The sequence below is a fragment of the Citrus sinensis genome, chromosome 3 (assembly GCF_022201045.2).
Source record: "Citrus sinensis cultivar Valencia sweet orange chromosome 3, DVS_A1.0, whole genome shotgun sequence".
NCBI classification, from domain to species: domain Eukaryota; kingdom Viridiplantae; phylum Streptophyta; class Magnoliopsida; order Sapindales; family Rutaceae; genus Citrus; species Citrus sinensis.
Genome location: NC_068558.1, coordinates 44,123,652 through 44,138,194, shown reverse-complemented (window position 1 = coordinate 44,138,194; position 14,543 = coordinate 44,123,652). Strand labels below are relative to the sequence as shown.

The 14,543-nt window shown below is 37.1% G+C and overlaps 3 protein-coding genes across 3 annotated transcripts; 1 reads left to right on the top strand and 2 right to left on the bottom strand.

Annotated features, from left to right (window-relative positions):
• Window positions 1-760: 760 nt before the first annotated feature.
• LOC107177227 (hypothetical protein) lies at window positions 761-3,029 on the bottom strand. The gene is made up of 5 exons (XM_015530738.3): window positions 2,845-3,029; window positions 2,685-2,753; window positions 1,547-1,718; window positions 1,213-1,302; window positions 761-1,112 (listed from the first exon to the last, which is right to left on the bottom strand). Exons 1-5 carry the CDS (start codon window positions 2,953-2,955, stop codon window positions 967-969), a joined length of 588 nt encoding a protein of 195 aa, XP_015386224.1. The 5' UTR covers window positions 2,956-3,029; the 3' UTR covers window positions 761-966.
• A 1,567-nt stretch (window positions 3,030-4,596) lies between these two features.
• On the bottom strand, window positions 4,597-6,973 carry LOC102617494 (pentatricopeptide repeat-containing protein At4g02820, mitochondrial). The gene is made up of 2 exons (XM_006479667.4): window positions 6,547-6,973; window positions 4,597-6,018 (listed from the first exon to the last, which is right to left on the bottom strand). The coding sequence occupies exons 1-2, from the start codon at window positions 6,820-6,822 to the stop codon at window positions 4,762-4,764; spliced, it is 1,533 nt and encodes a 510-aa protein (XP_006479730.2). The 5' UTR covers window positions 6,823-6,973; the 3' UTR covers window positions 4,597-4,761.
• A 100-nt stretch (window positions 6,974-7,073) lies between these two features.
• On the top strand, window positions 7,074-14,515 carry LOC102617200 (mitochondrial Rho GTPase 2). Its single transcript, XM_006479666.4, has 14 exons — window positions 7,074-7,481; window positions 7,723-7,855; window positions 7,960-8,109; window positions 8,649-8,825; window positions 8,913-9,164; window positions 10,050-10,118; window positions 10,243-10,298; window positions 11,398-11,479; window positions 11,906-12,117; window positions 12,303-12,372; window positions 13,085-13,194; window positions 13,465-13,615; window positions 13,756-13,942; window positions 14,028-14,515. The coding sequence occupies exons 1-14, from the start codon at window positions 7,276-7,278 to the stop codon at window positions 14,099-14,101; spliced, it is 1,929 nt and encodes a 642-aa protein (XP_006479729.2). The 5' UTR covers window positions 7,074-7,275; the 3' UTR covers window positions 14,102-14,515.
• The last annotated feature ends 28 nt before the right edge of the window (window positions 14,516-14,543 follow it).

Genomic DNA, 14,543 nt, shown 5'->3' with positions numbered 1-14,543 from the left:
CCCAAAACTTTTGTTTTAATTTTAATATTCATTAAATATTTTAAACTTAAATCTATTTTTTATTTATCTTAAATCTATTTTTTATTTATCTTAAATCTTTTTTTTTTATATTTTTAGATGTTATAATTGCCCACAGTAAATCACAATTTTAATATATAATCTAATATAATATTTGCTCTTGATTTGCTTCGACTTAACTATTGTGCTGTAAAGAGAATAATCCACATTTATAAAGTGTTCACGCTACCATTGAAAAGTTAATTTTGAATCTAAATTTGATTTTATTTGTAATAATTTTGTATTAGGCTATTAATTTGTTCATGATAGTTTGTATCACTTTCATGCTGCGTTACTTACTAATTTAATGTATGTGACTTTTGTAATGGATATTAATGTAAGATATATTTCGAACTTTACTTTTATTTGAATTTTTTATTTTAATATGACTAACTCAAAATCAAAAACAAAAAAATGTATTAGTTATTCGGGGATCGGGGACCCTCGGGGATCCCCTGTTATTATTCGGGGAGGGGATGAAGATTCTCTTAAATAATTTTGACGGGATGGGGAGGGGACATGGACATACGCAAAATATCGGAAACGGGTACAGGAAGATTGGTCCCCTCCCCTCCCCTCCCCATTGCCATCCCTACTTGTGGCAAAGTGTGATACTATTTGATCAATTAAACGTACGCATCTTAATTTAAACATAGGAAAAAAGGTAAAAGACTCCATGTATGTAAATCAGTAAAGTGATGAAAGCATGTAATTATAATATATAAATTAATTATATTGCAACGAATAAACATCGACATGTTGAGTGAGATTTTGTGCTGTTTTTAATTATTTAAACTGCACAACCCGATGACAGGATGGAATCAAACAGCACAGCAATCAATTTAGGAGCTTTTGCTCTTATGGAATGTTTATGGTAACAGCAGCAGCCCCCACTCGATAACTTGGGGGCTAGTAAGTCCATTCCTTTGGAAGAAAAATCTCCGCTGAAGAATTCTGATGCTGTGAGGTCACACTGCATTTTCCTGATACATCATTGCCACTTTTATTTTTAATCGAACTGCAATCCCCAGCTTTTGATTTATTAGTTTTGGAATCTGCACATATAGATAGATTATTCCTGTTAATAATCAACCATATAAGAGAAGATATAATTGATACAACACAATATCCATGTTAGATAATAAAAATAGGAACCTTTTCGAGGTGAAATTTGTAAGCCTATTTCATGCACGTTGAGATTGAGAGCTTGTACAACGCGGGAAGGAAGTAGGACAGGAGAGCAAGCTGCAGAAAACAAATGTTTTAACCAATAAGAAAAAGGAACAAGAAGAAATAAATTTGAAAGATTGTTAGCAATGACTTATTAATTAGACCAATTGGTCAATAGCAATCGGAAGGTATATCGATATGTTAGGTGATTAGAACATTTCAGTTGCCTTCCTTGCAGGATAGATTGTGACGTTTAAATTTGCCATTAAATTTTCTCATTTCAAAGATTTGATAAGAGCAGTAGTATAATAAATATTACCTGGTTTTCTGGTTGGTTGGATGTCGGTGCCTGCCCTTTGTGGTAAGAAAACTCCAGTCCCGCAAGATCTTTGACCAGACTCTAAAAAAATAGCTTGCATTCCAGATCCTCTTGTTGCCCAGTTCGTAGGATACTTTGGTCTATGATATGCTCTTCCACTATTTTTGGAGTGCTGATGTCACATTTCATTTGGGAAAATGAACCAATAATAAATTAATTCTATATAAGGTAAGATTCATGTGTATGCATGCATGGTTGGTTCTGTCACATCATATATAATCATGTACTTGTACATTTAAGTAGAGTAAATTCTCTGATGAGTTACAAATGCAGTACTCAACTCTATTATGTCAGCTCGATGAATTGTAGTGTACATGCTTTTCGGTTATAGATAAATCATTGAGCCTAATATAGCAATGATACTAATGAATATACAAGTTTTGAAACACACACCCAGGCGACTCAGTGAGTTCTCTTTCCATGCACCTAATGAAAAATTAAGATAACGAGTGCTGTCTATATATAGGGCAAACGATGGCAGCAGTCTTCATCTAGATAAGAAAATCAAGATGCTCCAATTTTAATTATGGTGTTTGCTAAACAGGTGGGAGTCGCTCCAAATCGTATATAACGCTGGATATCTTTGATGGTATTAGATTGAACATTGCTGCACATATATAATAAAGTGCAGAGCCGCAGACAATCCATAAATCATACAAAATTTCTAAAACCCCTTTCTGAATTTTCTTAGATTTCCCAGCTAGAAAATATATATATATATATATATATATCTTATTGGTTAGTAGTAAATGGTTCAATGATTTCATAAAAAATCTTCTCTCCCGTAGTTACAAGAAGGAAACAAGCTCCTTATCTAGGCAACAAATTTACTAAAATAATGTATTGAAGACCATAAATATATATTCCTTGTGTGGTTGCCACTCATTGGATTTTCGTCATGTGTATATATATATAGTGTAGTCCTACATGATTGGTTGAGGAAAACATATGGCAAGAATCCAACGGTTGAGGAAATAACACAAGAGTAGCCAAAATATACTTTCTCATTAAGAAAAATAAATGGGTATATTCTTTGCAGAACAAGAGTTGCAAGATGAGAGGAAGAATGAATAAATACCTGCGGAAGTGTTTCCGCGGGCAATTTAGGACGATAATGATGATGATGAAGCTGCTTCTTCACATGTCTCTGCAAGAAAAAGGGGGGAAGAAAAACACATTCAATGAATTAAACAAGAATAAGTTTTCGCAGAGCATAATGCTAATGCATGAGACCTTACCTTGTTATTAATATTAGTAGTAGTATCAGGAAACGCTTCATCTAAAACTTGAGAAGGCAGCCAAGACATTCCTTCTTCGAACCCAAGTTCCCCATCTTCAGCAAGAGCCATTGAAGAAAAACAGAACCGAGGCTTCTACTTTGTTGTTCTCGAATAGATCAGTGTTTCGGGCTCCAACTTCTAACCTGCAACTCAACTAAATAGGGACGTGGAAGAGGAAACGTGGAGACATTTTTATAATCTTATTTTATTAGAGATTGGCTTTCCTTCGCAGGGAGATTCAATCCCACTTTCCTTCTAAGCGCGTGGAAAAAGCTACAGCTTCATCGACGAGCCGTTGTTTTGGACACGCGTCATCATGCCGTGCCCGCGCTGACGTACGATTTGTTTAATTGACCTTGATTTCCCGACTAATTTTACGCATAAAAACCACGTTACTTTTTGCTTGGGCACTCCACGGCTTTGATTTTGGTAATTTTTTAAACCGTATTCTTAAATTACTCAAGAGGGAGAGGTTGACTAAATTCCAGTCAAATGCGTCAGTTTTAACTATTTGAGAGGGAATGCAGTAAAATTTGATTCAAACTCCCGCAATGTTAATTCATTAATGGGTGGTTAAACGTTATTAGTAACTGATTTATGAGCACTCGGGTGATTGCCAATGTCATGCACAAATGAGGGTCAATTCAGTCTTTCAAATAAGCGGTCAAGAACTAGGAGACCCGAATAACACACATGGGCCGGGTTGGGTTCGGTAAACCCCTCTCCTTTCCATTCGGTTGGTGCAGTTGAGGTTGATCTTTACGTAATGTCCTGCTACCCCACTCTCCATGACCTATCCTCTTCTATTTTTATTATATTTTCATGCCCTGTTCTTGTTAAACTTTTCCATTATTGTGGTAGATCTTTGTTCAGTTTTATGTATATTTATGCGCAGCGGGTTGTTTCTTCCTCTTTCTTAACCACCTCACCAACCCACCACCATACAAGTGGTATGCGGCCACGGCTCGTAATATACATACAAGTGTAAAAAAAAACAAGTATAAAGTTACAGGATCAGGCTTGATGATCATGCCATAATTGTGGGACCATTAATGTATCCTTTTTCTACATTTCCAATTTATGGAGATTATAAAGTTATGATGATGTTGGTGAGCTACTAAGTCATCGGTAAGTTAGAAACTAAGATAATTGCAGATTTGGTTTGATAAAATAACAAATCCACAATAGGTTTTGTCATATGTGATCATCACTCTTGTTTGTTTGGAGGGGCATTTATCCGATCTCATTTTTTAATCCTGTTAATAATGAAGTAGTAACCCAGCTGACATACCAACAATTTAATGGTTGGTCAACCCAACTAGAACAGATTATCTGGGCACCATAACTTAAATGGCATCAAGTCCAATTTACACACGCATCGAATTGGCAGGTCAGATTAATATATTTCTATTGTGGAACCATTGAACCTTTTCATAATGGGTAATTTTTTTTTTTAACAATTACACCATCACCTCTCAATTTGTGGCATTAAAGGAGTCAGAATTTGATAGTAACTAAAACTACAAGGAAACGTGCCCTGTTGCCCAGCGGAGTGCTCACTTGAAGTTAATTAAAAAAGGAAGGGGGGGGAAGCGACCATCAAGGGGGTATTTCACAGCCTTCAACATTTTCTTCAAAAGGCTGGGATTGGAGAGTGGCAGAGTGCCACAACATTAAGGGTGGTTGAGTTTCAACACAAAGCAACCAAACTTCAGAGGAATGGTAACTTTTCCTGAATTTCCATAATGGTCATCCATTCACAACAAAAACAATCAAGTTGAACACCCAGAACATCAGGAACTATTAACCCTCCATTTTGATTGAAAGCAAGTGAAGCCTACACTTATATCAAAGAAATTATTATTTGAGTTTCACCTAAGAAAATATACTTGAAACTTCACTCACAGGCATTTCACTCGTTATTTTTAAAACCTTCTGGGTTTCTGCATCCATTTGAACATTGTCCTTCTGCATTCGCTCCACGATTATTAGTGGCATTTTACCAGCTTTTGCATAAGTTCTTAATAACGAATTATATATCTCAGTACTCACATGGCCAGCATTCCGAAGAGTGACTAACAAATGCTCTGCCCCGTCAATATCTCCTTGCTCCTCTAGTTTGTTATATGCTGCTGTAATTAACCTGTGGTCAGGAACCCATTTTCTGACACTACCAATAGCTTTCTTAAAACACTCTAGAACTTTTTCCATTTGTCCCTTCTTTAAATAGCCCCATGTAAGAAGTTCCCAAGTAGTGTAACAAGGCTTGATGCCTTTTGTCACCAGCCGGTTGTAAAATGATTCAGCCATTTCCAGTTGGTTTCTATTGATATAAGCTGCAAGAAGTATATTTGGAACCCTAGGATCACCAGTCCCTGAAATAGATTCCCACTCATCATAGATATTCTCAGCTTTCTCAAACTCCCCCAGTTTTACAAGCGAAGATATCACGCAAGTATACTCAGCATCATTCATTTTAGCGAAGAGCGACATCATCTTCTTCCAAATTCTAAGCACTTCGTCCTTATACCCCATGTTAGTATACAAACTGAGCAGGGACGAATAAGCAACTCGATTTTTCCGACATGTCCTTTTCTCCATCTCCTTCAAAGTAGTTGCTGCTTTTTCAGGGAGTTCCATTTTGATGTACAAGCTGGTTAACGTACTATATGATATCCAATCTGGATCAATTTTTGTCTTTTTTAGCTCCAGGAAGGCTTTCTCTGCAGTTTCTTTGTCGTTTTGCGAGGCACATGCAGCTAACCATAAATTATAGGTTACGACATCAGGAGAAGTGTTTTTTTTTAACTCCTGAAGCATTTGAGGAACCTTATCTAATTGCCCATGGGAAATATACAGGTTTAGCATGTGGTTATAAGGAAGGGGGCATTTCAAAAACCCACATTCTGACATTTTCTCCATCAGAGCCTCAGCTTCAGCAGACTTTTTGTTCTGGACATAACTGTGAAGAAGAGCCGAACAAGTGTCTGGACCTCTCATTTTATCAGGAAGATTCTCAAAAAAGTTTTCTGCACTAGACAAACCGCGAATTTTTGAAATCAAATCCAAGTGCACAGCATAATCACCGGATACCAGCTTGATATCATACTGTAATTCCATCCACTCACATACCTACAAAAATAATCTAACCCATGTCATCAACACATGGTCCACAGTCAAAGGATATTTTTGCAAAGTTCAAAGTCGATAAACCTAGTAATCAAATCCAGGACCAGCCAGATTACTGCATTAACTTATTTTAGCAAGCAGCTCATTTCAAAGAAAGGCCAAATGCAGTGTGCAAGTTAAACACAAAAGGTCATGCGTTCTGTAAGTTCTTTTCGACTGCTCTTAATACTATTAGCAGTAGTCGGATATCAGCTTGATGACTGGGTGTAACAATGTGTCCATCTATAATTTGCTAACCACTCAAGAAACTATAAGCCGAACCTCCCACTCTGTGACCAATAACATTTATATAAGTAAACATCAAAATAACTGTAAACTTCTTTAGGGTCTTGGTATCAATGAAAAGCAGAAAAAAAAATTAATTTCTAATGGAGAATAAAACTAATTCAATTTAAAATCAGAATGACAATCACCAAACATAATTTCTTTCTTTCAAAAAAAAAAAAAAAAGAAACAAGAAATTATACAGACCTCGAGCGCGTGTTTGTAGCGCTTGAGCTTGCGCAACTCTCTGACGATACGATTGAGCTCGTACTTGTGCACCGTGTGGCCTTCTTCTTTCCATTTCCTCATGGTGATCGCTGCACTGCGTTTTGCGTACACCAGGCTTAGAAGTCTGCGGCCCAGCGTGTCTCGACCACCTGCTCCTTTTTTTTCTGTTGCTAAGCCGAGGGTTGTTATCTTCGCTGCTTTAGTGGAGAAAACGCGGGCGGCCGCGAGGGTTGCGCCAAGTGAGCGGAGGAACATTTTGCTTAAACCCTGGACTGCCTTCGTGACTGCATTTCAACCTTTCAGGGTTTGGGTCGGCATTCATTTTTAGCAGATCACGTGCCAAGCACCTGAGCTATTATGTAGCTGCGTCGCAAACTAGGCTAAGTCACAGACAGGCCCAATTGCCCACCGACACGTAGCAAGTAAATGCAGCGACTCCCAACTTACTGTACACGACGCAAACGCAATCCGCCACAAAACTTCACAACTTGCTACCCACGAATTTGCGCCCCACCCAGCCACCCTCTCCCTCTCGCTCTCTCTCTCATGCTCACTCTCTCGCACTAAAAATCCGTTTCAGGCCTTCACTAAATAAACAAACACTATTTATTTGCTCTCACCGATCTCATTAAAAGCGGAAACCCCTCTTACTAATATTATTTTCCGTCTCGCTCTCTCTCTCTCTCCCTCATAATTTAAAATAAATCAATGCCTGGTGGTTCAGGCTCCAGTAGCCGAACCGGCGTGAGAGTGGTGGTTGTTGGCGATCGAGGCACTGGAAAATCGAGTCTGATAGCGGCGGCCGCAACCGAGTCGGTCCCTGAGAAGGTCCCACCGGTCCACGCTCCTACGCGCCTGCCGCCCGATTTTTATCCCGATCGTGTCCCCGTCACTATCATTGACACCTCTTCCAGGTACGCAAATACTTCACACTTGTATCCATATACGTTTATACTGATCGTATTAAGAGTATCTGAATTAAGTCTGTATATGCGGAAGATACGAAATCTTCGAACTGGAACTGTTTTAGTATTTTATATAATTTGGAGGTTTTGCTTCTGATTCGAAATTGTTTATATAATAATCAGTTATATAATTAAAGCAAAACGAATGATGCTTTCATTTCTATGTGATTGCTAACTGTTTGATTTTTAGCTTGGAGAATAAAGGTAAGCTTAATGAAGAATTGAAGCGAGCAGATGCTGTGGTGTTAACATATGCATGTAATCAGCAATCAACTCTTTCTCGTTTGAGTTCCTATTGGCTCCCAGAGCTTCGTCGTTTAGAGGTTTGCAGTTTGCACAACTTTTCTAACATGAATACATTTTTTAACATGCCATCTTGTGGAAATGGTGTTCTTCTTTTCATATATTGTGTTATGAACTTGCATAGATTAAGGTGCCCATAATTGTAGCTGGGTGTAAGCTAGATCTGCGCGGTGATCATAATGCCACAAGCCTCGAGGAGGTTATGGGACCAATCATGCAACAGTTCAGGGAGATTGAAACTTGTGTAGAATGTTCTGCAACTACTATGATTCAGGTACATCAAGATTCAAGATGCCTTTACTTTTTGTTTCCTGGATTTTGTTTGTTGTCACAAGTTATGCATTTGGACTGTGAATTTGTATGAATTCAGTTCTGGAGTTTTGGTCTTATCTCTGCTAGTTTACTTATAGCTGTAGGCATTAGGAAATTTCCAGCACCGCTCTAATACTAGTAATGATGGAACAAAATTTTGATAGAAATAAAACAGATAGATGTTATACTTCAAAGTGATACAAGACAAATTCTTCTTTGCCAAAAATAAAAACTAGCCGAAGCATCACAAAGTAACAAAACCAGAAAGGATAAAGATAGTGCATTGCCCAAGCCAGAAAGCCCGGGGGCGTGTCTGCCTGGAATAAGTATAGACCTAGCTTGCTTTTCTTGCCATGGAAGATCTTCTTTCATGATTTATGGCAGTTTATGGATGTATCCTTATCTTGATTTTGCTTAGATTAATGTATTTGTTTTGTTTGGTCAATTGGTCTACAATCTTGTCATTTTTAACTCAACTAACTAAAATTTCCTTCTTTGTAGGTCCCTGATGTTTTCTATTATGCTCAAAAAGCAGTACTTCATCCAACAGCTCCATTGTTTGATCACGATGAACAAACTTTGAAACCTCGGTGCGTCAGGGCATTGAAAAGGATATTTATTATCTGTGATCATGACATGGACGGTGCCCTAAATGATGCAGAGTTAAATGAGTTTCAGGTTTTGTATCCTTTTTGTGGTAATATTTCTTGCTATGATAGATTTTCATTCTTCTTTTAAAGTTCTGACACGTTGCATGGTAAACAGGTTAAATGTTTTAATGCTCCATTACAGCCTGCTGAAATAGTAGGCGTAAAGAGGGTTGTACAAGAGAAGCAGCATGATGGAGTCAATGACCTTGGTCTTACCCTTAGTGGTTTCCTTTTCCTCCATGCTCTTTTCATTGAGAAAGGGCGTCTTGAAACTACATGGGCTGTTCTGAGAAAATTTGGTTATGGGGATGATTTAGAACTGAGGGATGATTTTCTTCCGGTTCCAACTAAGCTCTCTCCTGATCAGGTATGTGTTGCTGATGGGAAAGTTACTATAATCTTACTCTCAGTCTTGATACAAAATTTTACTGTGATCTGTCTTTTTAATCTTTGTAGAAAACAATGGAAACTTGTGGAATTATTTTATTATTCTCATACATGATTAGTTTGCTCTTCCTTTAATAGAATCTTATGGTATATCCTGCTAGACAACATTAGATGTTGCATGCACTGACAGTTTTATGAAATCACACTACAACATTAGAAGTTGCATACACTGACAGTTTTATGAAATTACCCTTTTTGTTGCTTAAGTGCCTTAGACATGAATAACAGAATAAGTAAGTATATTGTTTTTTTCTAAGGCTTCTTTGTGGTTCCTCATATTGGTTTCAAGATGGGATTGGTTTTCACAGTCACTATTAATACTTTTCAAGTTGAAAGTTAGCCTAGTAATATAGTTGTTGATCACATTGTCCATGTTTTTTGCTTTCTGATATCATATAATGGAACCGTTAAAATGTTTTAACTTTAGTTTTTCAGATGTATCTTTACAGAAAAGTAAAGAAAAAATAAAATAAAATAAAACAGTTAATGTTAGTCTTGGAACATTCTGGATCATTATCTTCGACTTTTTGTACAGGACAAAAATGTAGAATGGTGGATAAAAAGTATGGGAGAGGAGTACTGTTCAAGGAAGAATGAAACTTTATCTTTTGCTGCATCTCCAAATCCTTAAGTTTTATCTTTTTTCTGCATAGTATCCTTGATAAATTTTTTTGAAAATCCATCCTTTTGAAAGATTAGCTTCCAGCTGTTTTATTCACACGTGACAATTATACTTTTTTTAATTTTTCTGGACACCTAATCATTATCCTTTCTTGAGTTATTTACTCTAGTTGCCATCTTGTAGAGTGTGGAACTGGCAAGTGAAGCTGTGGAATTCCTACGTGGTATCTTCGGATTGTATGACATTGATAATGTATGTTCTAATCTCTGCCAAGTTGATATTTATCGAGTCTGCACCATGCTGTTTTTTTTTCTTTATGATGTGGACTATTGCCTTGCTCCTAATCTCTGAATGCTATAATTTTGATGATTACTAGGATGGAGCAGTGAGGCCTGCGGAGCTTGAGGATCTATTTTTAACTGCACCAGAAAGGTGGATCTGGTTTCCAGATCGCTTCTCCATTTATTGCGCTATGTCCTATAGTTTGTCGCATTAGGCAGGATTTGCAACCTTAAAAAATACACCAGTTAATTGGTCACTGTTATAATTGGTAAAATAAGAAATAATTGTTTTCTGAACTGTGGTCATATTGGTCCATGAAGATATTTGAACTTGGCTACTGGCTGTTAGTCTAGTTCAAGAAATGACAGGCTTCTTGACATCTTTACACTCGAAAGCTAACTTTGTGGCTCAATTTCCAACTTTTTTCTTTGCAAGCCTGATCCACTCCATCATCCTGCAATGAATTTAATCAGTGAATTAACTATTTTTACCTGTCTCTTCTTTAGTAAAGCCCTGTTCTTGATGACATCCTCAAAATCACGATCTCCATCTTCTGAATGACAGCCACATTGTTGCTTTTGAAGGCTTTTTAACACACTGTTCAAGAACAAGCTCTTTTAGCCCTTCAAACAGAAGATGTTGATGGTAATCCCCCCCCCCCCCTCGGGGTGCACCCGGATGTGTATGATAGATAGCCTTTGAAGCTTGGGACCTTTATTTTTATGAAATAAGGATTTTATATTGTTTAATTTCCAACTAGGGTGTAGGAAATTTGTTTTTACAATTGCTACTTCCAAACAAGGTAAAACCCTGTGAAGTTGTAACGTTTGGGATATTATTTATGTGAGCAATAATCAGTCTTTACATTTGTATTTCACAAATCTTGTACCATCCTTCATTTTCTCAAGCTACCATTTATTTTCCTGGGTTTAATGAATATCTTTTTTAATTTTTTTAATTAAGTCTGTTGTGGTGGTGAATCCGAAGCTTAATTGTGACAACTTATCTTCTTGGGGAAAGTATCCCCTTGCATGAGAATTTCGAGTTAGATAACGTCAATACATTATTTACTTCAAATAATCTTTCTCATTCTTAGCTTGTTCGGCTGTCTACACCTTAATGTCAACTGAATATAATAGTTTTATTAATGACACGGGTTAGAATTGTGTACTCGTACTTTGCAAATGACCTTATCCTGTGCCATCTTAATTCCCATTATACAATTTCTTCTGCATATACGCTAATCCAGTCCGTGGGATGAAGCTCCATACAAGGATGCTGCAGAGACAACAGCACTGGGCAATTTAACACTCAAAGGTTTCGTGTCTAAGGTTTGTATGCTTATCTCTTTTAATTTTGTCCTTCCAGTAGGTTGATATGGCAAATTCTAATAGAGTTCATGATAAACCAATCATTTTTATTTTTTTTTGGGTGGGCTTATTTTATCACTGTGCTCTGGTGGACGTTTTAGTTTATATTCCTTTGTCTAGTCAGTATTGTTCTCTCTCCCTGTGGGATACATTATGGAACCAGTTTTCGTAATATTACTGTTTAATGATGTGGACAAAATTGTAAACTTATAATATACTTCGGGATCAGCACAAAACTGAAATGATATTTCCATCGGTTCTTATGAGACAGAAGAGATTTTCTTCTTATATTATCGACTTCTGTACTTTTCTGATTAGTAACTTATTCAACTGTTTGAATCAATGTAACTACTGTTAATAGCAGTAATGTTAAACATGTGATTGCAGTGGGCTCTAATGACTCTGCTTGACCCGCGACACAGTTTGGCAAATTTGATATACGTTGGATACGGTGGTGATCCTGCTGCAGCACTCCGTGTTACTAGGAAAAGATCAGTAGATCGTAAGAAGCAACAAACTGAAAGAAATGTTTTCCGTTGTCTCCTTTTTGGTCCACAAAATGCTGGAAAGTCTGCACTGTTGAATTCATTCTTGGAAAGGTGTCGATCCAATTTCCATTTGTACTAAGCATAGTCCAATATAATCTTGTTATTTTCATCTATCTGCATTTTTTATTTGTTCAGTTAATATTGGTTTTATTTCTGGACTTTAATTCTGCTTCTTTTAACTTTTCAGTTTACACTCTTCTTTGCTTTAATCAATGAATTTATCTCACCTATTACAGGCCATTCTCAGAAAATTATGCCCCAACAACCGGTGAGCAATATGCAGTGAATGTGGTTGACCAGCCTGGGGTGAGTACCAATTGTAGAAATACAATACCATCCGTTACTTCTCTATTCTTGTCCCTTGCTTTCGTATCACCCACTCTCACAGGCTCTCTAACATGTCCCTGTGAAACATAACTGAATTTGGATATCCTATTTATCTACATTATTTACATGATCATTAACTATGCAGCTAATATCAAAAACATCAAAAATCCTAGCAGAGCCAGTTGAGGGCTAGGCTTTTGAAAATGTTTAATATTTTGCTAACTCTTTAATTCTAACTGAGAGTTACAACAATTGCCCATTTTGGTTTTCAAAATTGCAGTAATACCAAACCGAAGCTCTTCGTTTTTACTTCTTTCTCATTCTTCAACAGTCCAGTTTGTTATTCTCTAGGGTTTCTTTGCTGTTATTTCTCTCAAACTTTAATGAAGTTCAAAATTTCAGTACCTATTATTTGGTTGAAATTTCTTAAATTGTGTTTGTTTGAAATCAGTCTTTTAGACCCAATTGTGGTGCCAGTACTGTTGGGTCTAAAAGACTAATAGATAGATAGACAGAAAGATAGATATATCTAAGATCCTGGACTTTGTTAAAGTCCAGAAAAGCTCTTACACCATAGCTTTCTGGACTTTAATAAAGTCCAGGATCCTGGACCAGATCAGTACTCTATCTGTGTGTGTGTATACATATTATGGCTGATATAATGACCAATGTTAAATTACTATCCTTACAGGGAAATAAGAAGACTCTTATTCTGCAAGAAATACCAGAAGGAGTGAAAAAAATCCTGTCCAACAAGGAAGCTTTGGCCAGCTGTGATGTTACCATATTTGTCTATGACAGGTGAGTTTCTTGCTTTGTACCATAGCAACTAGATATCTCCTGTCATGATGATATGAAGATGGTCATGCATCATTGGATTAGCTAGTGACTGTCAGTTATGAACTTCACTATTATTTTAGTTTATTACTTGGATGAAACTTCTCTTGCATTGTCAATACGTCCAACTCTTTTTCCTTCTTTTTATGTTGCTGGCCAATTGTTATTCTATCTTGATGCATTAATTCTTTGGATATTCAGATAGCCTGAAATGCATTATTTTGTAATGTTCAGCTCAGATGAATATTCATGGAAAAGAACAAAAGAACTTTTAGTGGAGGTTGCCAGGCTAGGTGAAGACAGTGGTTATGGTGTTCCATGCCTGCTTATTGCATCAAAAGATGACCTGAAACCTTATACAATGGCAGTACAAGATTCAGCAAGGGTGATTAACTTTCTTTACCTGGTCTTTGCATGCTCAAAATTATGTGGATGACTGAATTACCCTTCCAACATTCAACAAAAGTTAGTAATAGTTGCTTCCGGTGAAGTACGTATACTGACACTTCGAAATTTTTGTTTCAGGTTACTCAGGAGTTGGGAATAGAGCCCCCTATTCCTGTAAGCATGAAATCGAAAGATCTGAATAATGTATTTAGCAGAATTATATGGGCTGCTGAACACCCTCATTTGAACATTCCTGAAACTGAGACTGGGAGGAACCGGAAGCGTTACCGCCACCTTGTTAATAGCTCACTTGTGTTTGTTTCTGGTGTGCCTGTTCTCCTTCTTCTTTATTTCCTACACATGCATACATGGACTTGTATAGTACTGATTACCATTTTGCATATTTATAGTTGGGGCTGCTGTTGCGGTCGTCGGACTGGCTGCTTATCGAGCCTATGCTGCAAGAAGGAATTCCTCTAGTTAGCAGTCGGATTTGTCTGCTGGTTTGGCCATTAATCAACTGTTGTCTGCAGTCTTTGCGACTTAAATAAATGGTTGATTCTGTCTCCATCCATTGAATTTTGCGCACGACATTTTTGGCTTTCTTGAGATAAAAGCTTGTATAGATATTTTGGTTCCTCCTTTTTTCTTTTATTTTTCCATTCACCCAATTTTTTTTTTTTTTCTCCTTAATGAGGCTGGAGCCTGGAGATGCATCTTACTCCTTAGTTGTTGGGCTTGTATAATCTGATCAATTACCTCGTTGGCTATTTGTGCCAGTGGTCTTTGTTGAGGTATCTAGGATAGTATGCGGACCTTGTCGGACAATTTGTTTGTTGTATTGCCCGCAACACTTGGTGATATTTTAAACATGCAATGATCAAAGTGCTTCCATCCATCAAGCAAGTGTAATCTGGGATTCATGG